This window comes from Bombina bombina, chromosome 8 (genome assembly GCF_027579735.1).
Source record: "Bombina bombina isolate aBomBom1 chromosome 8, aBomBom1.pri, whole genome shotgun sequence".
NCBI classification, from domain to species: domain Eukaryota; kingdom Metazoa; phylum Chordata; class Amphibia; order Anura; family Bombinatoridae; genus Bombina; species Bombina bombina.
In genome coordinates, this window is record NC_069506.1 from 137,426,715 (window position 1) to 137,453,254 (window position 26,540).

General features: G+C 37.6%; 1 protein-coding gene across 1 annotated transcript in view; it reads right to left on the reverse strand.

Annotated features, from left to right (window-relative positions):
* Window positions 1-4,762: 4,762 nt before the first annotated feature.
* Window positions 4,763-26,540, reverse strand: part of LOC128638885 (vomeronasal type-2 receptor 26-like) — a 170,152-nt gene continuing 148,374 nt past the window's right edge. Inside the window, exon 6 of the mRNA XM_053691013.1 lies at window positions 4,763-5,700. Within this exon, the coding sequence (XP_053546988.1) occupies window positions 4,763-5,700 (938 nt within the window). The remainder of the gene's footprint in view (window positions 5,701-26,540) is intronic.

The window sequence follows — 26,540 nt, forward strand, 5'->3', positions numbered from 1 at the left end:
ATACTTTGATGTATAGTGAGTTTCAATAATAGGAACTTTGTTTACTCAATTCTGCAACTGGCCTCATATTCAATTAATTCATATTAGACTTAAAATATCTATGAATACCATTCTCATAACAATTGATGGTATGATGCGCATCGCAACTATTTGTCTGTAGATCACACCGACAGATGTCTTAAATCACAGATGTTTCAAAAGACATAACCATTAATCATAAAATATGAAAGCAGATAATAATATTATTATGAGACCTCTGATCATGGGATAATATCAAACAAAAGGGTGATAGGATATCACTAATACCTTAATAACTTGTTAATGTGAAAACATATACAATAAATGCAGGTATTATATGTACGCTTGCACTGGCTACTATACCAAAGGGGATTACAGAACATTAGCACCAGAAGATCAATAGTCTTAAAGGAAATAAGTTTAGGTAAATATATATTTTCCTAGACTAGCTTAGGAATCAACAAAGAAACTGATGTCCCATTCCTTATTGAGGCCATGTGGTGTCCTAGTGTTAAGCTTGGTTAGTGTCTTCTTGGATAACTACACCAATTATTCAAGAGAGTTCAAACTGTTCTTTTGTGAGACTGTTGAGTTTCTACTATCCCACAATTACTTTATGTTTAATGGCAAATACTATTTACAAATATGTGGTACTGCGATGGGGGCGAAGTTTGCGCCCTCATTCGCAAATTTATTTGTGGGATGGTGGGAACTCGGCAGTCTCTACAGCAGTAATAATCCATTTTTTGAAAATATTTGCACATATATGAGATTTATTGATGATCTCATCTTTGTGGTTAAGGGCGACTTCGTCTTTGAGGAATTTTTGAAATATGTTAACAATAATGACCTCAAATTGAAGTTCACTGGGGAGATCCAGGATAAAGAAATACATTTCTTAGACCTTACTTTATATGGCTCAGTAGAAACCAATAGGATCATTACAGATACATTCAGGAAACCAACATCAGGAAATACGATCTTGCACGCTACCTCTTGTCATCCTAAGCATTTAATCCAATCAATTCCGAAAAGTCAGTTTCTAAGGCTTCGAAGGAACACAAACTCTGATGATCTGTTTAACCATCAAGCCAATAAACTAACGGACAGACTAATTGCTAGGGGTTATAATCCTGATACATTACATAGGTCATTGGAAGATGTCAAGAGAAACTTTATCCCTTCATTTAGTAAGGGTAAGAAGGATGCTTTTGATAAAGATGTAGTGATATTTTCTACGGAATTTTCCTTGCAGTTCAATGACTTATGTAATATAATTGAAAAGAACTTACCCATACTTAAAGGGGACAGTGCTTTGGCCAATGTTGTTGACAAGATTAAATTTGTGTCAAAAAAGGCACCCACATTGGGCAAAAAACTTTCCCCCAGTATGGTTAATGACAATGTCAGAGAGAAAAGTGTGCAATGGCTTAATAAGAAAGGGACTTTTAAATGCTTGTCAAGGAACTGTCACACCTGCGAGCATATTTCTATGGGAATAAACTTCAATAGTTACTCAACCAAAGGCAATTTTAAGATTGATCATTATGCCAACTGTGGCACTACATTTGTAGTTTATCTCATAGAATGCTCTTTATGCTCAGAACAGTACGTTGGTCAAACTTCACGTGCCCTCAGGTCTAGAATAGGGGAACATAAAAGAGACATAAGAAACTATAACAAAGATTCTAGTGTAGCAAGACACTTCAATGGCATACATTTTACAGATCAATCTAAGTTCACAGTAAAAGTAATTGATGTAGCCAAAAGACCCATTCAAGGAGGTAATATCAATTCTATCCTTTCCAAAAAAGAGCTTTATTGGATATGGAAGCTTAACACTAGGACACCACATGGCCTCAATAAGGAATGGGACATCAGTTTCTTTGTTGATTCCTAAGCTAGTCTAGGAAAATATATATTTACCTAAACTTATTTCCTTTAAGACTATTGATCTTCTGGTGCTAATGTTCTGTAATCCCCTTTGGTATAGTAGCCAGTGCAAGCGTACATATAATACCTGCATTTATTGTATATGTTTTCACATTAACAAGTTATTAAGGTATTAGTGATATCCTATCACCCTTTTGTTTGATATTATCCCATGATCAGAGGTCTCATAATAATATTATTATCTGCTTTCATATTTTATGATTAATGGTTATGTCTTTTGAAACATCTGTGATTTAAGACATCTGTCGGTGTGATCTACAGACAAATAGTTGCGATGCGCATCATACCATCAATTGTTATGAGAATGGTATTCATAGATATTTTAAGTCTAATATGAATTAATTGAATATGAGGCCAGTTGCAGAACTGAGTAAACAAAGTTCCTATTATTGAAACTCACTATACATCAAAGTATGTGAAAATATATATTTTATTAATTATTAAATATTAAATATTAAATAAATATTTTTCTATGAAGAGTTTATAAACCTATCAAATTTGAAATTATAGTTAAGTTGTAATAATAGGAATTAACAACAATGTTTTTTCATTCTATTTATCATTTCTTTTATAACTATAGTGGTTTTTTTATCATTGTTATGTTATTTTTTGTTTCATTATTCTTGTCTTCCTCTATAATGCACCATTTATACTAGCTCTCTTTGTTTTGAGGGTGTGTATACCTTTGAAGAATTCTGATTGGTTAAAAACCAGTTAAATGGAGCATTACACAGGTGGGGAATTATCCTATGATTAAGTGCTGAATAGCACGAAACATGTCAGGACCTCGCTCCCCTTCCATGTAACTCTTTTTGCTGATGTGCTGTGCTGTGCTGCACTGCACTATTTTTTGTGTGTATTTTTTGCATTTTTAACTTATAAGAATAAAGACTGTGTTTTTACTCTACCTTCTGGAGTGCTGCTAATCCTTGAACCAGCATCTTCTATCTGCAAGACATCCGACGCGGAGCATCCTCTTTCAACGAAGTCTTCTTACTGAATGAATATCACTTTAAGTGACATCATCCAATATGGCGTCCCTTCGATTCCGATTGGCTGATGCAATTGTATCAGCCAATCGGAATTAAAGTAGAAAAAATCCTATTGGCTGATGCAATCAGCCAATAGGATTGAGCTTGCATTCTATTGACTGATTGGAACAGCCAATAGAATGCCAGCTCAATCAATTGGCAGATTGTATCAGCCAATAGGATTTTTTCTACCTTAATTTCTATCAGCAAAATGGAATCGAAGGGACGCCATCTTGGATGACGTCATTTAAAGTGATATTCATTCAACAAGAAGACGTCGTTGGAAGAGGATGCTCCGCGTCGGATGTCTTGAAGATGGACCCGCTCTGCGCCGGAAGGATGAAGATAGAAGATGCCATCTGGATGAAGATTTCTGCCCGTCTGGAGGACCACTTCTGACCGTCTGGAGGACCACTTCTGCTGGATTTGTTGAGGACATCTTGCCGCTTGGATGAAGACATCTCTCGGTAAGTGAATCTTCATGGGGTTAGTGTTAGGATTTTTTCAAGGGTGTACTGGGTGGGTTTATTTTTTAGGTTAGGGCTTTGGGCCTGCAAAAGAGCTAACTGCCCTTTTAAGGGCAATGCCCATCCAAATGCCCTTTTCAGGGCAATGGGGAGCTTAGGTTTTTTTTAGTTAGTAATTTATTTGGGGGGTTGGTTGTGTGGGTGGTGGGTTTTACTGTTGGGGGGTTGTTTGTATTTTGTTTACAGGAAAAAGAGCCGACTACTTTGGGGCAATGCCCCGCAAAATGCTCTTTTAAGGGCTATTGATAGCTTAGTTTAGGCTAGGGTTTTTTTATTTTGGGGGGGGCTTTTTATTTTGATAGGGCTATTAGATTAGGTGTAATTCGTTTAAATATCTAGTAATTTGTTTTTATTTTCTGTAATTTAGATATTTTTTAGAAATTAATTGTTGTTAATTTAGGTAATTTATTTAATTGTAGTGTAGTGTTAGGTGTTAGTGTGACTTAGGTTAGGTTTTATTTTACAGGTACTTCTGTATTTATTTTAGCTAGGTAGTTATTAAATAGTTAATAACTATTTAATAACTATTGTACCTAGTTAAAATAAATACAAACTTGCCTCTAATATAAAAATAAACCATAAGATAGCTACAATGTAACTATTAGTTATATTGTAGCTATCTTAGGGTATTTTTTACAGTTAACTATTTAGTTTTAAATAGGAATTATTTAGTTAATAATATTAATTTTTCTTTAGATTTATTTAAATAATATTTATGTTAGGGGGTGTTAGGGTTAGGGTTAGACTTAGGTTTAGGGGTTAATACATTTAGAATAGTGGCGGCGACGTTGGGGGCGGCAGATTAGTGGTTAATAAATGTAATGTAGGTGGCGGCGGTGTAGGGGGCGGCATATTAGGGGTTAATAACATAATGTAGGTAGCGATGGGCTCCGGGAGTGGTGGTTTAGGGGTTAATAACTTTATTTTCTTGTGGTGGGCTCCGTGAGCAGCGGTTTAGGGGTAAAACAGTATAGTATAGTGGCGGTGTTTAGTGACAGTATACCAATAAAGCTGGGAAAAAGCCGAAGAGCAGCGAGATCGATTACTGTTAGTTAACAACAGTCCGCTACTCATCGCCCTGTACTTAGTGCACGGCTTTTTGACAGCTTTTTTGGTAACTTTGGAGAACATATTGAGGTCCGCGGCAGCGATGTTAGGCGCTGTTAGGCGATCTTAGGCGAGCGTATTGGTGCCGGCGAATGCAAGTAAGTTGACGGGTTGATAAATAGGGGCCTATATCTCAGTTCGGGTAATGTGTACAATAGATCGATTTCTTTTTTTTCCTATCAGATATTCTCTGGTGTTCAAATCTGGCCGTATCACAATAATGTAGCATTTAGGAATAAATATACAACCCATCAACCCTGCTCCAGAAGCCAAGATGGCAAATATTTCAACAGCCACCATATATTTGCCTTTAGTGCTCAGATAGGCTGGGATAAAAGACAGCCATACACTGCAAAATACCAACATACTGAAAGTTATATGTGTAGCCTCATTAAAACTATCTGGTAATTTTCTTGCTAGGAAAGCAACTATAAAGCTTAAAGCAGCTAAAAGTCCAATATAACCTACAACAAAGTAGAATGCGGTGACTGAACCCTCATTACATTGTAATATCATCTTATCAGATTGTTCACTGGTGTCAAAGTCTGGAAAAGGCGGGGAGTAAAGAAACCATAAGAGACAAATGAGCGCTTCTCCCAATGAAGACAGAAACACAAGATAGCTGGATACTCGGGATCCCACCCATTTTCTTGCTTTGCTTCCAGGCTTTGAGGCATTAAAGGCATTAACAACAGTTATAGTTTTAGCCAATACTGAAGAAACAGATACTGCAAAAATAACTCCAAAGGCAGCTTGCCGGAAAAAGCAGGTGAGTGCCACAGGGCATCCAATGAATAGCAATGAACATAAAAAACACATTGTTAGTGATATAAGAAGAGTGTAACTTAGATTCCTGTTATTAGCTTTAACTATTGCTGTTTCTCTGTGGTAGATAAAGATGATCAGTACTCCTAGGGTCATAATAGCAAAGATAATGGATATTGTAGCTAATGATATGCCTAAAATATCATCATAAGAAAGAAACTCTATGGTTCTGGAAATGCACATTGTCTTCTCTGTATTGGACCACGGGTCGTCAGCACACTTCACACAGTTTTCCATATCTAAAAAGAAATACATATCTTTATTGGTGGTAAAATATCCATTTCACAATTAATTTTCCTTATAGTTTTTTTTTTTTTATCTACATTCATACCACATAATGGCAATGACAAATAAGCGGCCACACTCCAGTCTATTAATATTCCTGTGTGAAAACATTGTATACACTTTAAAATAATGTTTTTTATTATAGTAAAACTGTACAAATCAGTAATATTACATCAGGATAATTTAATTTAACTCTCTGAAAACTTTAAGAACTAGATGTATTGTAGGGTTTTTAAAGTGGTTTGTGTAGGGATTTACAGACCTTCACTTAGGCAACAGATAACCAGCCAAAATAAAAGATGTCAGCTACTTGATACAAATAGACAGCCTAATGTGTTTTTATGTAGATTTTATTCATTTAACAATCAATATTAATTCATAGCATGACTGAAATTCCCAAAGTCACACAATTTGTGATAATTTTATAATTAAAAAGACATGGAGGTCAACAGGGCCGGACTGGGACAAAAAAAAGGCCTGGGCATTTTAAGACAAAGCAACTCCCCCCCCCCCCATATTTGTTGTTTTACCATATAACAAACAAGCACTGTAGTACACGCACAGGTATTAAAAATGAGATTTTTTTTAAAAAGTAAATGGGAAGGCCAGGCATGCCTGCCCGCAGCCAGTCCTCACTGTCCAGTGTCCTACTCACACAGACACCTGCTGGCTGCGACTATTAGCTTATAGAAACATGAAACCCAACATTTTTTTCATGATTCAGATAGAGCATACAGTTACATAAGGTGGCGCAAAAAAATGCTGGTTCAGGTATATTATTACACAATGATCTTTATGTGTTAAAAATGATTACTGTAATAATAAAGGCTTTATAATACATTCAAATATGAATGATAAGTTCAGTTTAATAGCAAATCCTTGATAAATAAAAAACTCCAATCACAATGGGTACATAGGTAGTCAATATAATAAAAATAAGTATTCAGCTTTGATAAGCGTGAATTAATTAGATTCCCATTCAATCAATCCTAACACAATGTTGCAAATAGATGTACAAACTACACAATGAAAGATAAAATATAAAATATAAAAAAATATATAAATGTGGTCATACACCAGTTCTTACTAACATCCTAACAGTATTATAAATACTTCATAAATCTTAACACTGCTTTCGGAGCTCTGTAGAGATGTTAAAAGGAGTAATAAATAGAGGTTTATATATAGTTCACATTATGTATTGATCTCGTTATGTAAACTGAGATACATGTGATCCAGATGCCACCAGACACTGTTTTCTTTCACACAGTTTCCTTTCAGTAGAGTCTCTACATGAAACACAGTCTTTAATATAAGCGTACAGGGACTCAGATGAGCTCCTTTTAACAGCTCTACAGAGCTCCTGAAAACAGTGTTGAGATGTATGAAGTATTTTCCTTACTGAAAGCTAGCTGCTGGTTGGTGGCTGCACTAATATGCCTTTTTTTAATTGGCTCACTTGATGTGTTCAGCTAGCTACCAGTAGTGCATTGCTACACCTTCAACAAAGGATACAAAGAAAATTAAGCAAATTTGATATTAAAACTAAATTGGAAAGTTATTTAAAATTTTATGTTCTATCTGAATCATGAAATGCTTTTTTTTTTTTTGTTTTATGTCTCTTTAACTACCCCTTCCTCTTCCCAAGGATACAAGCATGGGGAAGAAGTAGGTGGGAGGCTGCACTTCCAGTGTTTGTTACAGTGAGATCACACACCCAGTCCCGCATTTCCTCGATCAGATCATGCCCAATTTAGACTACATCAGACACCTGCCTCTGTAAGCCATCTGTCAGCACATACCCATATCAGACAGGTAAAACACTAGCCCAACAACCCCTTTGTAAGCCCCATTCTCAATTAGGCTTCAGATCTGCCCCCTGAGCTTATAACACCCATACCCTCATCACCCCTCAGATTATTTCCCTGGCCCTGCAACCCTCTCTGTTGGAGATATAATATCTTGAGATGTGCCTATATGTACCAATTTGCATGATTAAAAACCAGTACAGCAGGGGGGGAGGAGCTATTCTTGAAGGAAAACAATCACAGTGCTGTAGAGCTCTGTGTCTAAAACTTATTAAAAGCGTTTAAAAGTCAGCAAATTCACTTTTATAACAAACTAAAGCAACTCCTTAACCACATAAAAAAGTCTGCTGACAGTTTGGGGCACTCAAAAAACCGGACCGTCAACGTTTACTACCCGGTGCAGTTTTGTATTACTTATTTCTTTATTTATGTTTGTCTCTTGGTATGCACTCCATAATTAATAATCTCCCCAGGGCAAAATCATTCCACCTTAAATTTAATTTTCTGTCTTGGCTGTTCACGTCCAGCAGCTGGTTTCCATATGAGATAAATATGTTTTTATCTTACGTAGATTATAGAAACCATTTGATGCCACAGAGCTGTATCCTCATATGTAAGACCTATAACTATAGTATGGTTCCACCGATGTGGCAATTCGGAACATGAAAAATTGTTCTCCCTTAACTTAATAAATAAGTGTAACATGAATGTGATATTCATGTTAAACCTTGTTTAATGCAGACATGGGAGGATAATGGGATATTTCTCTTCTGTGAAAACAGATTTGCAAAAGCACTGTCACTGTGATTTAATTGAAAAGAATATATATATATATATATATATATATATATGCAATGTATTTTCATTAAGGAACAGTTAGAACAGAGTACAGTGTCAGAAAATAAGATTTATATGGATATCCCTTATAACCATCCTCATAGGAAAGGTTTACATTGAAGCTACAGATCTCTTCATACAGTATGCACAAAGCATGGACCAAGCACAGTGCTATGAAAACCCCATTCATTTGAACTGTCCTGGTCCTAGGACACATGACCTATTGAAGAACATTGGATTTAATACACATGGTCAGTGTAATAAACTTCCACCAGTTTTAAGCTATGGTCATTCATAATGGTTTGCTAAACCGTTACATTAGAAAATGTATATCAATAGCAATCAGTTTGAATCAAAGCATTGATTTGTTGAATCAGAATAACTGCCAGTATAGATAAATCAGGGGCAAATTGACATAATGTATAGAAAAATAAAACAAACTTATTCATATTGCAGTATTTGTGAAGTGTAGCCATAAGATCAGGGAATAGAATGCATTACTTCAATATAACCATAGTACATGCTGTATGTTTCATTGTTTAATGGAATTCTTGTGTAAACATGTACATAGGCAGGACTGTGTGCCTGTATATGCATACCCATAATTGTACTGCATATCATTAAATCATTTGCAATAAGTATGCAAATTTAGTGTAATTAATTGTAAATATTTAACTAATTTATGTTTGTTTCCACAAGAATAAAATAATAATAACTTATAATAAACTGATGAACACATATCCAATGTACCCTAGGTTATGGGTATCCTTTAATAAAATGCATAAGAAATCCTCATATTGTTTCACTCTTAAGTGTTGGCTGATGTAAAATGATTCTCTCCCTCAGCTATGATCATTAAAATGCTGCCCCTTTAACTGCAGAGTGATTTTTTTTTATCTTGCTGTCACCTTTCAGGGAATGCTATCACTGCATAAAATAATATTAATAACTCAATGAAGTGGATGAGATTTGCAACCTCTCACCTTTTCTCTGCTCCTTGCTTGCATTTTTACAGCATTCTTTTTGTTTGCTTTGCAGCTGAGCCACTGCAGTGCCAGCCCAGCCACAACACTGTCACCCTAGCTACTCGACTGCAATACTCTGGTCACTGACTGACCACTCTCCGCTCTGCTCTCAGTCTCTTCAGTCACCCGGACGGCGGGACTCCTACTCCTCACTGCTCTGCCCCTTAATCACCAGTCACCACCCTCTTATACATGCATTGAGCTGATTGATTGGAGAATTATAGTATAATCCTCCAATCATTCAGATCTTTGCATGCTTAACTGCTGCCTAGTGCCTCCTTCCTATTGTTCCGGGGGGGGGGGGGATAGAACTTAAAAAATGCCTCAAAAAAAGAAATATTACAGTGCACCGAAAAAAAATAATATTAAAAAAAGAAAATACACAGTTTGCACCAGCATGGCAGGGCCCCCCTAACCGTGGGGGCCCAAGGTGGCCTGCCTTGCTAGCCATACCCTAAAGCCGGCCCTGGGAACATTAAACATTTCTTGCTTTTGTGTAAACTTTTGCTTATCCCACTCTCCAAAAAGAGGCTAAAAACAAACTCCATAACCTGCTCATGCTGCAAATTAAATAGCTGGTTTAAGCAATTTGCAGCATATTGAAAACCTGGATTAACCCCTTGTGCCTATTATACATAGCTAACATGTCATAGGGTACTTTGCCCAGTGTAACCTGTTGACGTAGTAGCCACTTCCTACCTTCTGCCTCATGCTGCAGTCCCAGCTCTGATATCTGAGACCGCAACTAGAGGCAGAAGGGATGTTTTCATATGGTGACTCTGTGTCTCTGTTTGCATTGGCTTGCGGTACTGGCATAGGTGGTGTGTGAGGGAAGGAGGGAGGAGGGCAGGTGGCACATTGTGGGAGGAGGGAGGGGAGGAATGGGAGGGATTGTTGTATAACAGAAAATGTTTTACTGAGAGGGAAGGATACACTATTCTACTGCAGATATGGATGGACAAGGGCCCTTCATTATAATTGCAAGGATGGGGAAGGTGGGGAGGGTGAGGGGAGGCTGCTACATTACAGACAAATGTTTTTTATTAATAAATTTAAAAAAAATTGTGTTAAATATTTATAAACTGGGTATTGAAAGTATGGTGGACACTGGTAGAGGGGGAGGGTTAAGAGCTGTTTAGGAGGGATCAGGGAGGTGGGAAAATAATAATACAAAAAATATATATTTACAAAAATTAAAAAGCCCTAAATATGCATACCAGCAGACTGTCTGCCAATACCTAAGATGGTGGTGACCAGTGGGAGAGAAGGGAGGGAAGAGAGCTATTTGGGAGAGATCAGGTAGGGACCAAGGGATGGGAGATGTCAGGTTGGAGGGTAATCTCTACACTACAGCTAAAATAAACCATACAATATACCTGATTAACCCCTTCACTGCTAGCAATTTCAGAAGTGTGTTGCACAGCTGCAATTAACTGCCTTCTGATTACCAAAAAACAATGGCAATGCCATTCATGTCTGCTATTTTTTGTCAGTATATACCAGGGTTATAATACAATTTATTTGTTCTTTAAAACAACCTCCAATTAAAATGTATATGCGAAACAATTGAAATTAATATTATTCCTAAATTCTTGAGATTAGTTAAATTTATAAACACATTGAAATATATTAAGTAGAGACCAGAATAGCTTATGAATCAACTATGCACGCTTATTCTGTTACAATATTCTATACAACAGATCATAAAAAAATATATCTTGAGGGGTGGAGCTAGCGAGCCTCGAGTATGGCCGCACAAGAACGGAGCTCCACTAAACAACTGGCCAACATCTATACAATATGCCAGCTAAGGGAACACTAAACTATCTACTGTAGGCGGAGGTCACTGCTTGGAGCCCGGGGACTGAATGGGTGACTTTAGAAATTGCCGAATGCATATTGGAGGCTGTAAGGAACCGGAATGGAGCGCAAGTCGAAAGTGCGCCACAGAATTAAATTTGGGCCTGCACGAAGAACATACAGTAGCTGCAGGGTAAGCCCGTTATTAGCCACAACTTAAGCATTGAAGTGTGGGGCCAAATAATATGAGACCTTAAGATTTACCGGACATATTATATATATCAAGTGCATTTAAAAATAAATTGCACAGAACTGGGTGATTAAAACAGAGTTTTGCAGGGAATAAAATGGCCTGCGATTGAGAGAGAAAAAGCCTAGATGATAGGGATGGTAACCTCTGACATCTGAAATATGGAAATAATGAGCCTATATAAACACTAGAAATGTGATAAGAAGAATTGTTGTCTATCTCTCGCGGGCTGCAAATATCCTTCAATAGTATACATTGTGGATTACTAGACAAAACGTTGAGGCTGAATGATTGACACTGTATAACTGTAGACACTTACATATAAATCTAAAAGAGGGAGTTTGACACCAGAAACAATATTAAATCTGGGACATTCAATTTGAAAGCGTTCTAGCTTGCAATATACTGCTTACACTGCACGGGGTGAGCTACCCCAAAATGGCTGCCAAAAAAACTGGGAGACCGGACAAAACAACCAAAATTAATGCCTATTTTAAAGCCCTTGACACTGATACAGCAGAAACTCCTTTGTCTTCACAAAAAATTGTGATACCATAGATGACACCACAATATCCAAAACTAGAGCTGATCTCAAATTATTACCTTCAAAAGAGGACTTTTGACAGTTAATACAACAAGTGAGCCAGCTCATAAAAGATAGTTTTGCAGAGGTGAAGTCTGATATTACACAGTTGGGACAAAGGGTGGAGCAGCTGGAAGATACCACTGAATCCTTAACTTAACACCTGCTTGAACAACTTAAAGCTCAGGGGTCTACTATTAATTATCTCAGACAGAACCTGAGAATATGGGGGATTACGGAGAATATAATTCAAGTACAACTTGTGCCATATTTGCAAAGACTTTTTCGCTATCTCCTAAATACCTCTACGTATCAGGACTTTCAATTAGACAGGGCTCACAGAGCCCTCCATCAGCTACCAAGAGAAGGAGCTCCTCCACGGGATGTGATCCTTAGATTCCACCAATTTGAGGATAAAGAAAAAGTGCTAATCGCAGTGAGAAAATTAAAACAATTGCAATTTGACAATTTGAGGATAGTAATTTGCAAGTTTTCCCAGATCTGTGTCCGCAAACATTAATAAAAAGAAGAGAAACAAGATACCTTACTCTGCACCTACAGGACCTAGGTATCAAATATAGATGGGGGTTCCCCTTCCGCCTTTGAGTAGAGAAAGAAAACCAAATTTTTGTTTATCGTGGCCCTGAGGACATTGAAGATTTCTGTACTAAGCTGGGCATAGCACAACCATCTCTGCCCTCCCTGATAAGAGAGGAAAAAGACAATCCATATAATCCTATTGGCCCCAGAGGACAAAAACAACCTTGGACCAAAGTTAATAGGAAAAGACAAAGAGGCGCAGAGGGCAAGGCCCGCTGCTCTATTTCCAATAAACCTGCCACTTGAGACTGTTATACACATATGGTATATAAACACATTTAAATGAGAAATAGGTCATGGCCTGTTTCATAGATTGCGATACCTGTTGCAGTCAAAATTCAAGAAGCACGAATTGTATATCTTAAAAATATGCTTAGAGAGTTTATCACACATGATGAAAATGTATTGAGTTAGCTGTTGTTAGTATTAATATGTTAGTTAATCTTAATGCAAGTTGTTATTCATGTTCTGGACATGAACCCTCTTCTACAAGTTGTAGATTGTAGATCCCGAGCCGCTATATTCAGCGAGCTACTAGGGGCTCTTTGCTCTCACCCTATCCTTGAGCGGAGAGAATCACTAGAACAAATCACACAGTTGATTGTTATTGTTACCATCTATTTGTTTTTACTTTTTTTTTTTTTTTAAGTTTCAAATGCTTTATTGTCATTGCTCAACATTTACATCTTGTCAACACAGAATATAAGAGAAAAGGACAAAAAAAGAAAGAACAGAGTGGTTACATGTTGCTCTTTAAAAAGAAACATTCATATTTCATTCCAGTGGCATCTAGGTCTTTGTTATGTTCACCTCAGTATAGATCTATCTGTAGTCTGTTACTTCCTTATGTGAGGTGACATAGATATATATGTGAATATGAAGTTTTATCTAAATGTTGAGCTTTTTCTCATTCTTTCCCTCTCTTTAAACGGAGAGAGAAATAAATATAACAGAAGAACATAAAAGGCAAAAATAGCAAAACAAGAAAACTTACTTGGAAGCGAAATAAAATAGAAATACAGTCCCCTGTTATTAAGGGACTTCGTCTGCTGCGCTCCACAGGGCATTAAATAGGTGGGGCTGTTTATCCCCTTGTTTGGGGCTCTGTTGGTCTCTCGTCACTCTCTCTCTTTGCTGTTTAGGTCTTGGTAGGATCGTAATAAAACGTTAACACAAAGGTATATAAGTTTATGCCCATCTTACTTTCTAGAGCTCAGCTGTGTTGTTAAATGTAGCAAATATGTATTATTATTCTAGTGTGCTTGTCTTATATCCGCCCTAGATCCCTCTATCACCTCATCCCATAAGAATCTGACCTCCGCCAGAAGATTTAGCTTGTTCCTTCTCTGATATCCATATTCTTCCAATACCAGTATATCAGTTACCCTTTCTTTCCATGTACTTATCAAGGGTGGTGTCTGGCTCTTCCAATTCAGGGCGATTAATGCTTTTGCTCCTGACGTTCCTAAATGTAAAAGAGTGCGTCTGAGGGTGCATGTTATCTTTGTTGTGTCATTCAGTAGTGCCACGCTGGGTGTTAGTGTGAACTCGGGTGTTAATATCTGCCTGAAGTGTCTCTCTATGTCTAACCAGAAGTCTTTAAGTCTCCCACAATTCCACCACATATGGAGGTAAGTGCCCTTCTCTTCGCATCCTCTCCAACATCTGTCGCTAACACCTGGGTAGATTGAATGTGACCTTGAAGGGGTTAGGTACCACCTCATGATGACTTTAAAATTCAATTCTAATAATTGTGGTGATGTTGAAATTTTCTTAGTATTTTTAAAGATCCTAATCCAGTCTTCCTCTGTTATGTTATGGTCTAGTTCTTCTTGCCACTTAGATGTAGATGTAGGTAAGTTCCGAGTGTGTTCAGATTGTATTAGTCTTTTTGAGATAGAGAGTGTGTGTCTGATCTCTTCCGTGTTAGAACAGAGTGTTTCGTAGGGGGTTAATTCTCTTAGGAACTCCTGTTTATGTGGGGAGGTGTGAATAAAATGTGCCAGTTGTGAATATTTTAACCAGGTAGAATATCTACCTTCTGCAACTGTCATTAGGTTTTCTCTATTGTCTAGTTTTCCTTTTCTTATGAACCTCGTCAAAGGTGTGGAATAACCCCATTCTTGGGTCCTTTGTTTTCCTTTATCTAAACCCCCCACTAACTCTGCGTTAATAGGGATAGGGAATAGAGGAGAGCGCACCCCCGAAATATGCTTCTTTCGTGCGATAATGCTATCCCAAGTATCAAAAGTATGTTTATGTATTGCTAATTCTGTACATTGAGGGGGTCTCAATTCTTTTGGTACCCAACAGAGCGCCCCTACCTCTGGGACCCTCAAGATATGGGAATCTATCGCCACCCATGCCTTTGTGTCCCTGGATCTATGCCAGTCTAAAATCCTTTGTAATGTGACTGCCTCATGATAATCTGCTATGTGTGGGACCCCCAGACCTCCATTTTCTGGCCTCCTATACATATTTTCTCTATTGATTCTAGGTTTGCTTTTGTTCCAGATAAATGAGTTGATGTGTCTCTGTAACTGGGGTATATACCACCTAGGGATAGGGATGGGGAGGGCCTGTATTATATATAATATTCTGGGTAATGTTGTCATTTTTATACTCTGTATGCGTCCCCACCATGTGATTGGTTTCGCTGCCCAAGTGCCTAAGTCCCGTTGTATGTTTCGTGCCAGTGCAAGATAGTTATCATTAAACAGCTGTGATGTGTCAGAGGAGAGTTGTACTCCGAAGTATTTTAGGGATTTCTTTTGTATTTTTAAGGGGCAAGTATCTGTTATTAGTTGGAATCTTTGTGGCGTCAGGGATACATTCATAATCTCTGATTTTTGTGTATTAACCAGGAAGCCTGAGAAACTTCCGAAATGTTTGATTTCCTTCAGGGTCTCTGGTACAGAGAGTTGGGGATTTGTGAGTGTGAACAGCACATCATCTGCGTATAATGCGATTTTAAAGTTATGTGGGCCGATGTTAATGCCATGGATCTTTTGGTTTTGTCGGATGTGTGCAGCAAATACTTCCATTGACAGGATAAATAGGATTGGGGACAGGGGACATCCCTGTCGTGTCCCGTTTTGGATGTTAAAGGGGGTGGACAGCATGCCATTCACTTTCACTTTGGTACTGGGTTGTGTATATAATTGGAGGATACGTGTTATCATTTTCGATCCAAATCCTAGTGCTACTAGCGTCTCTTTTAGGAATGCCCAATTAATGCGATCAAACGCTTTCTCCGCGTCTGTGGCTATCAAGATCGTGGGGATGTTGTGTGATTTGGCATAAGTAGTTAATGTTAGGGCTCTAATAATATTGTCCCTTGCTTCCCTCCCCGGGACAAATCCCACTTGGTCTGAATGAATGAGTTGTAATAATACTTTATTTATCCGGTTGGCTAGTATTTTGCCTAATATCTTGATATCGGAGTTTAGGAGGGATATAGGTCTGTAGCTGCTTGGTTCGGTGAGTGGTTTATTGGGCTTAGGTATAACTGATATATGCGCTAATAGCATTTCGCGTGGGAGGTGATGATTATCATCCAGTGCTTGGAACAATTTTAGTAGATGTGGGGCTAGTATATGTTTGAATGCTTTATAGTATGAATTAGTAAAACCATCAGGCCCAGGGCTTTTACCTGACGGTAAATGTTGGATTGCTGTTAGGATCTCTGTTATAGTGATGGGTGATTCCAGTTCCTCCCTGTTAACATTCGGCAGCTGTGGTAAGTTTGCCTGTCTAATGTATTCTTTCATGTGTTCTTGGTGTTCGGCAGTGTTGTTAGTGTCTAAGTTATAGAGTGCTTCATAGTAAGAGCCAAAATGGTTAGCTATGTGTTTGCTATCTACGACCTCCACTCCCTCTGTTGTTACTAGTTTGTGTATTTGTGACGATACCTTTTGGTTTCTTAACATTTTAGCAAGTAGCGCTCCTGTCCTATTTCCTTCATAATAATACATCTTTTTAATTCCAAGGGCTTTCCTCTGTGCCTCTTTAGTTAGGACTGCATTTAGTTCCTTTCTGGTTTCTGTTAGTTATTTGAAGGATGTTGAGTCCTTTGGGTTATTTTTATGGGTTATTTCTAATTGTCTCATCTTTTCCGTCAGCATGTTAGTCCTGTCATTGTAAGTTTTTCGTCTGTATGCTGTGTGTTTAATGCACTCTCCACGTAATACCGCTTTGTGGGCTTCCCACAAAGTGGCAGGTGTAATGTCTTGTGTCGCATTATGGCGAAAATATTCTTTTAGTTATTTAGTCAGGGCTTCCAATGTGGCTGGGTGTCTCAATAATGAGTCATCCATCCTCCATATAAAAGGGGTGACTGGGTGGTGCGGCCACTGTAGGGTTACTAGGACGGCTGAATGGTCCGACCAAGGGGTCGGTAGTATATCGGAATCTCTTACTAAAGACATGTGGTTTCTATCTACCATTATGTAGTCTATTCGTGTATATATAGACCATGGGTGAGAGAAGAAGGTGTAGTTTTTTTGTCTTGGATGTTGTATGCGCCATACATCAAGTGTACTTAGCTGTGCAAAGCAATTATATACTGCGTTAGGCGGTCTAGATCCAGGTGTAGCCCTGCCTGTAGAGGTGTCCAATGCTGTATCTAGCGCTACATTCAAATCACCTACTAGTATTAACATGCCTTTCCTGTGTGTTGTGACTAACTTTGATAAGTGTCTGCCACTGTTTGGCGCATATACATTTACTAAAGTCACTGGTCTATTGAACAGTGTTCCTACGAGAATCATTATACGCCCTTCTTTGTCTGAGGCCTTATTCAGTAGAGTGAAATGTATGTTTCGGTGAAAAAGGATTCCTACCCCATTTCTTTTTGCCGCAGTGTGTGAGTTAAAATACCCTACTGGGTGATCTCTGGATTTGAATGTTGGAGCTGCTGAAGCTAAAAAGTGAGTTTCCTGTATGAAAATAATGGAATCTTTATGTTTCCTGAAGGTTCTAAGGGCTATAGAACGTTTGGTAGGTGAGTTGAGTCCCTTTGTGTTTTGCGTGATAATTGATATAACTGGGTCAGCCATCTATATATACTAGGTTATACTTGCGCATTTGTTTAATGATATCATATCTTATCCTATGTTTGCAAACCATGTCCTGTACCAGACCTGTGTAGTGTATTGAAATGGGAGAGAGTACCTGATCAGTATCCAGATGTTCCTTATGAGGAGAGGGTGAGTATTGCCCTGAAGAGTCGCAGCAGACGAACTTAAAAAAAAATACAAGAAAATTAACATTTATGAACAAGTAGAAAAATAATGTTAACATTTTACCAATCATCATTACTAGTTCCCGAACTCCTCCCAACCGCCCGGCCCACAACCCTTCACTAACGTTATTAGGTGTTAGAGTTCCCTGTTATAGGGAAGTTCTGGGGGAAAGTGAGAGGGGGGAAAAAGTGGGAACAAGAAAAGGCGGAAGGAGAAAAGTGGAGAAAGGGGGTAAGGGGTTGAAAGGCAGTAAATTTGCCAGTAATCCACCAGACGGCCAGCCCCCCGGGGGAGGGGGTGGTAATAAGGGCTTTGTTTGGGGATAGTGGAATATGTCCCATGTATCTTTCTCTGACTAGGCTATGCTATACTATACCACATAAGAGTGTCCATTGGTTTTCACCCAAAAATAAAGAAAGTGTCCAGATCTTATCAGGTGGTCTATGTTTCTGCGTTCTCTTCACTATCACCCGCCACCTGACCATTTTTCCTTTTCTTGGGTATTGTCACCCATTTTGGACGTTGAGGGTGCGGTGGGAGAGTTGCTCTTTGTTCATCTTTGTTGTCCCGTAATTTTGGCAAGGAAGGTTGAGGGATTTCCAGGTGTTTGCAGAATTGGTCAATATCTTCAGGTTCTTTATATACATACGTTTTATCGTCCTTGACCACTTTTATTGAAAAAGGGAAGCCCCATCTGTATGGGATCCCTAGCTCAGTCAGATGCAGAGTGAGGTATCGTGCCTCTTTGCGTTTTGCAAGTGTCATTGGGCTTAGATCTGCATATATTTGAAGCCTGTCCTCGCCGAATGTAATGGATGGCCTTTTCCTTGCTGCTTGTAGAATCCTCTCCTTATCTGTAAACTTGTGGCAACAAAGGACAATGTCCCGTGGTGGTGCTGTGTCTGAAGGCTTCGCCCTGAGGGCTCTATGTATTCTGTCTATAGTGACTGTGTCGTTATTGCCTGATTCCAGCAGAAACCGGAACAAATTCTGAGCATAAGATTGCAGTTGTGCAGGGAGAATTTTTTCTGGCACCCCTCTGATACGGAGATTTTGGCGCCGGCCTCTATTATCTAAATCTTCAAGTTGTGCCTGTAGCTGAAGAATAGTGGAATTTTGTTGCTGCAATTCTAAGGCCATTGTGTCTGTCGTCATGACAGTTTCCTCTGTCTGTTCCTCTAATTGTTGTACTCTATTTCCCAGTGCATTTATGTCTCTCTTGATGTCTGCCAATCCATCTTTAATGGCTTTGTTAACCTGTAACATAAATGTGGTCAAATCTTGTTTAGTAGGAAGAGAGCAGAGGTCCGCTTTTGTTATGGGTGAATTGCTTCCATCTGAAGACTGTGTTTTCTCTTGCATATCGACTTCAGTGTGAGTATATGGTGGTTCTAAATCTCCCCCTGTGTCAGTCAATTTGAAGAATGAGTTAAGTTTCCCTGCTCCTGGGGTTGCCGGTTTTTGTTTGTCGTTTTTGTTTTTATTCCTGGCCGCCATGATAGCGTAGCTGCAATTATTTTGTGGTATAGCGTGTTTGGGGTTCTCTTTTGGCTTGTTCTGTAGCCTTGTCAAGCTGTATTATGTTCAGATAAAGTCTTAGGTTGTACTTCAGGGATGTTTATGTAAGGCACTCTGTTCTGTTTCAGCGTAGTGTGTAGGTGACGTACCTCTTATGGCGTCTTTGCAGGAACCGTTATGGTGCACCCTGTGTTCCAAGCTTTGTGCGCTCAGGATCTGTGGGTCTTTATGGCGTCTTGTGTCGCCTTGCTTAGTGAGGGTGATCGTGCACCGCTTATGTCCAGCTTGTCGCCATGCGTTGTCCGCCTGCAGCTCTGTTGTTCCAACTTTAGGTAGGCTTTTCTGTTCCCAGCTAGGCCCCGTTCTCTGCCGCTACAGATAAAAGGGCATTTCTGCCTAATGACACGACTGTCACTGTGGTCGCTTGCCTCCTGTTCTAGTCAGGATTTGTTTTGGTGCCCTTTAGCTTAATTGCATAAGATTTTCCCCCAGGTTGGGCCCCTATCTGGCTGATCACTATCGGAGCTCTAAAACTTTGCGACCATGCTCTTCCTTGGTCGGCTCCGCCCCCCTGTTTTTTGTTTTTTAATTAGGTCAATGCGAAACCTTCCTCTCAGACTAGTTATCTCTCCTCCTGCCTATCTTCCTTCTAATAATTTGCTTATCCTTTATCACAGGACGGAGGGTACTCCTTGGGTAAGTAGCAAAGAATTGATATTCTGTATTGGCACCATATACTCTAGCCAGATTCCCAAGAGAGTTAGTAATGCCTGTTCTCACTCAAACTTTATCAATGGATACACGTCAGATTAAGATTCTTTCACAGAATGTTAAAGGCCTAAACTCCCCAAATAAAAGGTCAATAGCACTTAACTGGTTTAAACGCCATAGGGGAGATATAGTCTACATGCAGGAAACTCACTTCAACACACACAAACAGCCAAGATGCAGTTCAAGTATGTATCCCACAGGTTTTTTTTAGCTCTGCTGACACTAAACGCAAAGGGGTAGGAACCTTATTTCATAGAAATATACCCTTCCAGCTTCTCCAGAAGGAGACTGATGTGAAAGGTAGGTATATCCTACTAGTGAGTATATTATATAACAGGCCAGTGACTTTAGCCAATATCTATTGCCCAAATCTGAATCAGATCTCCTTCTTGAGAAAAGTAATAAACAAGATTATAGATATAAAAAAAGGAACGGTTCTGTTAGGCGGGGACTTTAATACTATACTGGACCCACAACTAGACAGTTCACATCACAGATGCACATGGTCAAAAAGAGACTCTCTTAAAATAGAAAGATGTCTCTGGGACCTCACTCTTTTGGACGTAGACAGTATACCTTTTTTCACACCCAAGGCAGGTTTATTCTAGGATAGATTATTTATTGGTAGATCAAAATAGCCTTTCCGATGGTCTCAAGAACGGAAATTTTGCCTTATGCGTGGTCAGATCACTCGATGGTTACCATGGAGTTGGCCTGGTCATCTATACCTTCTACACCATATTTGTGGCGCCTTGATGAATCGCTGCTTCATAAACCTGACAAAGTCACAAAAATGTAATTAGCTATAGAACAGTATTTTACTCATAACACTTGTGAACAGCATGGCCCTACTATCTTGTGGAACGTTCACAAGGCTGTCATAAGAGGTGAATTCATCAAAATACAAGCATCACTTAAACGCTCATACCAGCAGACATATAAAACCCTTTTAAATAAATTGAAAGATATAGATAGATTACATCAGCAAAATCCCATGGATATTTCTGTCTCAAATCAGAGACAAGAGGCAAGAATAGCTTTTTGAAACCTTCTACAAGAAGAAGCACATAATAGAGCATTATATCTCAATAAGCTGTATTTTACAGAAGGAAATAAAGCGGGTACCTGCTTAGCTTGGACTTTAAAACAAAGAACACTTAATCAACATATTAAAGAAATAGCCATTTCTGAAACACTTAACACATCAGACAGTGAGACAATAGCAGAAACTTTCAGAAAGTATTAAGAGACATTATATAACATTCACACAGTCCGAAATCCCAATAGGGATAAAGATATGGAACATTATATTGCACAAGATGATCTCCCAACTCTAGACTTGGACAAACGGACAGAAATGGAAGCACCTATTTCTCATATGGAAGTAATGAAAGCGATAGACTCCTTACCTGCAGGTAAAAGCCCCGGCCCAGATGGGTTTAGTAATAAATATTATAAAATGTTTAAAGTAATCTTAACCCCACATCTCACTAATTTATTTAACTCTATAGATGAAGAAGGGAAATTTTCCAGGGAATTTTTGCTATCTCATATTACGGTCATCCCCAAACCAAATAAAGCAACAACATTAACTAGTAACTATAGACCCATTTCATTACTAAATTCAGACTTGAAGATTTACTCCAAAATACTGTCTTCTCGAATAAACAAGGTCCTCCATGAAATAATACATGTGGATCAAGCAGGATTTGTCCCTAATAGGGAGGCCAGAGACAACACTGTCAGGGTCCTTCAATTAATAGATTTTGCAAAGTTAAAAAATATATCATCAATTTTAATTTCTACTGACACTGAAAAAGCATTTGATAGACTGAATTGGAGTTTTTTTAATAAAAGTAATGCAGAATATAGGATTTGGAGAAAAAAAGCTTAAAAGAATTCTTAGTTTATATGCTGACCCCTCGGCTATAGTTAAAGTTAATGGGATTTTATCTTCCTCCTTCCCCATTCGCAATGGCATGTGTCAGGGATGTCCCTTATCCCCTACCTAATTTATTATCACTATGGAAGTTTTAGCAGCACATATAAGAAAGAACAATCACTTCAAAGGCATACAAATAGCACAGCATGAATATAAATTGAATATTAATGCTGATGACGTGTTGGTGTCTCTGGCCTCTCCTTCAACGTCCCTACCTTATCTTTTGAAGGAATTTGAGAGATTTGGTAACTATTCTATTTTTTTAATCTATACCCAAAAATCAGAAATCCTCAATGTAACTTTGTCTTCACAAGAGCTTACCGACCTGGGAAATATATGTGCTTATCGAAGGCAATCCAATTCGATTAAATACTTGGGAATTGAAATCTCTGCCCAAAACTCAAAACTATTTGATCTAAATTACTTAAATTTGTTAAAAAATATTGAATCTGACTTACTCAAATGGTCTAATAATAAAACTTTGTGGTGGTGGGGTAGAATACAGACAATTAAAATTAACATACTCCCCAGAATTCTCTTTATCTTTCATACCACCCAATTTATTTATCTCATACATTCCTTAAGAAATCCCAAAATAGTATAAATTCTTTTATATGGGGTCCACACAAACCTAGAATAGTAAAAATAACTATTTATCATTCTTTGGACGAGGGGGACTTGGTGTACCCAACATAACATTGTATTATCAAGCAATTACGTTGCAGAGAGTCCTAGAGTGGCATACGGGAGCTAATTCCAAAGTGTGGGTGACAAAGGACTCGCAGTTATTAAAGGCACCGCAGGATTATGTTGGATTGCTAAGAAACATAGACCACCGATTATAAGAAAAATATCTCTATTGAGGCAGGTATTTCAAAATTGAGATAATATGTTAGGGAATTACATAGGGTTATATTCAATAAAATCCCCACTGTCCCCTGTTTTTGCAAATGCAGAATTTAAGAAAGGACTAGAAATGGGAGATAGTGGAAGCGGTGAAATTGGTTACTCAATACCGTTTTGTGCTTTGGTACACAATAACAAACTGAAGCCGAGGGCTAAATTGCAAGATATAGCTGGAGGAATCTTTACAAATTGGTTAAAATATGCCTGACTAACACATTTAGTACACGCCTCTCCATATAGGGAAGATCTCCTACGTCAACTCACTGACTTTGAAAAATTATGTTTAAACACCACACCACTCAGAGGTACATTATCTATAGCAAGGAAAATGTTAAGTAAACTGAAGAACACATCACTGCCCACTTATGTTAATAGATGGCATCAGGAGCTACCTGTACACTTGGAAAATAGACAATGGAAACAAATGTTTTACCGTACTCATAAAGTTTCAGGGTTGGCTAGTATTTTAGAACTTAACTTTAAGGTTCTGACAAGGTGGTACTTGACTCCACACAGACTGAAATCCATCTACCCAAACTCACATGGTTTGTGTTGGCGGGGATGTGGAGAAGTGGGCACTATGACACACATTTGGTGGGCTTGTAAAGAACTAAACACAATGTGGAGAGAGGTAGAAAAATTGGGAGAATTCCTATTTGGTACAAGTTATACACTACAGGCACCTCAGGCATTATTCAATCAGAAACCGGGAAAATTCTGCAAAATAAGACAGGCGGTATTTCAGATAGCCCTCAACAGCGCCAAATCCATTATTGCAAGAATGTGGAAATTAAATACACAACCCACAAGACAAATGTGGATCAGTAGAACAGATGAATTATTCTTCTTAGAAAAGTATGGCTTTTATAAAAAACAGAAACTGGAATTTTTCCATAATATGCAATTTTACTGGGATCAATACACATCCTCTATTGCATCCCTTGACGTATATAAACAAGCCTGGGAGCCCTCTATCCACCTTTGTTACCTTGCTCATCAGTATATAGGAACAGATTAAATCATATTACAATCAAGCTAGAGGATTTTATGTTTTATTAGAGTCTGGAAGTATTGACCGGAAAGTTTATTATGTTATGTTATTTTATTATTTTTTTTTTTTATTTTGGTTTTGATGTTATATAAGGATTAAATATATTACAAGAAATATGTTCTCTTTTAGTGATTGTATCCTTGAAACTGTTGAAAAATTGAATAAAAATCAATAAATAAAAAATTAAAAAATATATATCTTTAAAATTAACTTTACTCACAATGAATTGCATTAAAATACCACAATAAAATACCAGAGTATGGACCGCTACTTTCATGATTCAGACAGAGCATGTAATTTTAAACAATTTTCCAATTTACTTTTATCACCAATTTTGCTTTGTACTCTTGGTATTCTTAGTTGAAAGATTAACCTAGGAGGTTCATATGCTAATTTCTAAGACCTTGAAGGCCACCTCTTTTCAAAATGCATTTTAACAGTTTTTCACCACTAGAGGGTGTTAGTTCACGTATTTCATATAGATAACACTGTGCTCGTGCACGTGAAGTTATCTGGGAACAGGCACTGATTGGCTAAACTGCAAGTCTGTCAAAAGAACTGATATAAAGGGGCAGTTTGCAGAGGCTTAGATACAAGATAATCACAGAGGTTAAAAGTATATTAATATAACTGTGTTGGTTATGCAAACTGGGGAATGGGTAATAAAGGGATTATTTATCTTTTAAAACAATAAAATTATGGTGTAGACTGTCCCTTTAAACAGTATAAAAAAATACTTTAACATTCAATTGATATGCCAATTTATCTGAGCTGAAATAATCTCTTATTTAGCCACCATAAAATAAGTTTTAAAATATATCACAATGGCTACAAATAAACGAAATTTAACTGCAATTATAAGCCTGACTTAAAGATATATAATACAAAAAACCTTTATCTAACAAGTTAAATTATTTATCATTAACGTGACTAGTTAAAATTACATAGGACTATGGATATAAATTTAAAATACTAATTGTACTCTTTAAATTACCAGCTGCAATCTAACTGTAGCAACAAAATACCTTTGATTTAAATATAAAAGTATGAAATAACCTTTTATACGTTACCAGATAAAATTGAAGTTCACCTCATAAATTAAGAGAGGTATTTTGCAATATGGATGAAAATTTTGCTTATAGTGACTGTGTCCCAAAAAGGCAGCAAAATTTTAGCAAGCAAAGACCCCTTCTATCCCTTTGCATGAGGTTATATTATGTGATACACCCCACCCCTTTTTATTCTAATCATTGGTGAATGTTTGGATATCCACCACAGAGCTTGTCTGATAGGCCCTTAATGGAGCTTGTCCCTGATTGGCTCTGGGAAAATAAACATCTCATAGGCCATTTGATACTATAATTCCCTTTGGTTATAATTCTTGCATAAACCACTAGATGGCAGCAGACAACCAGAAATGCCGTCTCATCATCAACATTGCCAACAGTAAATATAGCTTATTATATATCTTCAAATGTATATTTAATACACTCACTATTTTCTAATATTAATAAATAATCTGGTCAGCGAATAGGTCCCATCTAATATAATTTAGCATTTATTTATAGAGACTAAATATGAGCATATCTCTAGTAATATTTTAAAATGTATTTAAAGTTGCATCTGATTATTATCCCATATTAATACAAATAAAGCATATTTCACATTCAATGCATCTCTTGATAGTGTTATTTTGAGTGTATGAAAAACACAATTTATATATTATTTCTGGGACAGTTTACTGTTTTCTCCTCGGTCTGAAATGAAAGAAACAATGTTGTTCATTTAATTTACTACAAACCTGAAATGCATTTCTCAGATCCATGGATATATATATATGCTTTCAGCAAAATATGTCTCTCTGTTTTCTCCTGCTATTTCCTATTGAGATGTATGTCTGTACTTTGTGTATTTGACTCAGCAGGTACCGATTTAACACCTAAGTGTAAATGGTAATTTTCCTCTGTAAAAACAGATTTTTCTCTTCATACACTCAATCCTCAAAGACCCATCTCAGACATTATGTCTGTATATCTCCACATGGGGTCATTACCTGATAATATTTATTAAATTGAAGAGGGATCTTCTGTTAAAGTGACATCTTGCATTTTACAAGTGTCTATTTCTTTTGTTCTACACATCTGTTTTTAAGAACAAAAGGGGGCTGGGGCTATAGTGAGACTAATTCATCTCAAATTAGATATTAGCCAAAATGAAATATTAGATTTTGTGATACATCTGTAGTTTATTTAATGTTATTTCACAGGTACCCTGACATTCTGAACAATAGGGATCCCAAAAAAACTTTTACAACCATTTGTATTATTACTGCACAGACGGTATATAAATAATTTCAATAATAAGTCCAAATTTTTAAAAAAGTTAAAGATTTTTTAAATATGATCGCATCTGATGGTGAAATAGAGGCATGGAATATACCAACATGGGCCTAGATCAATA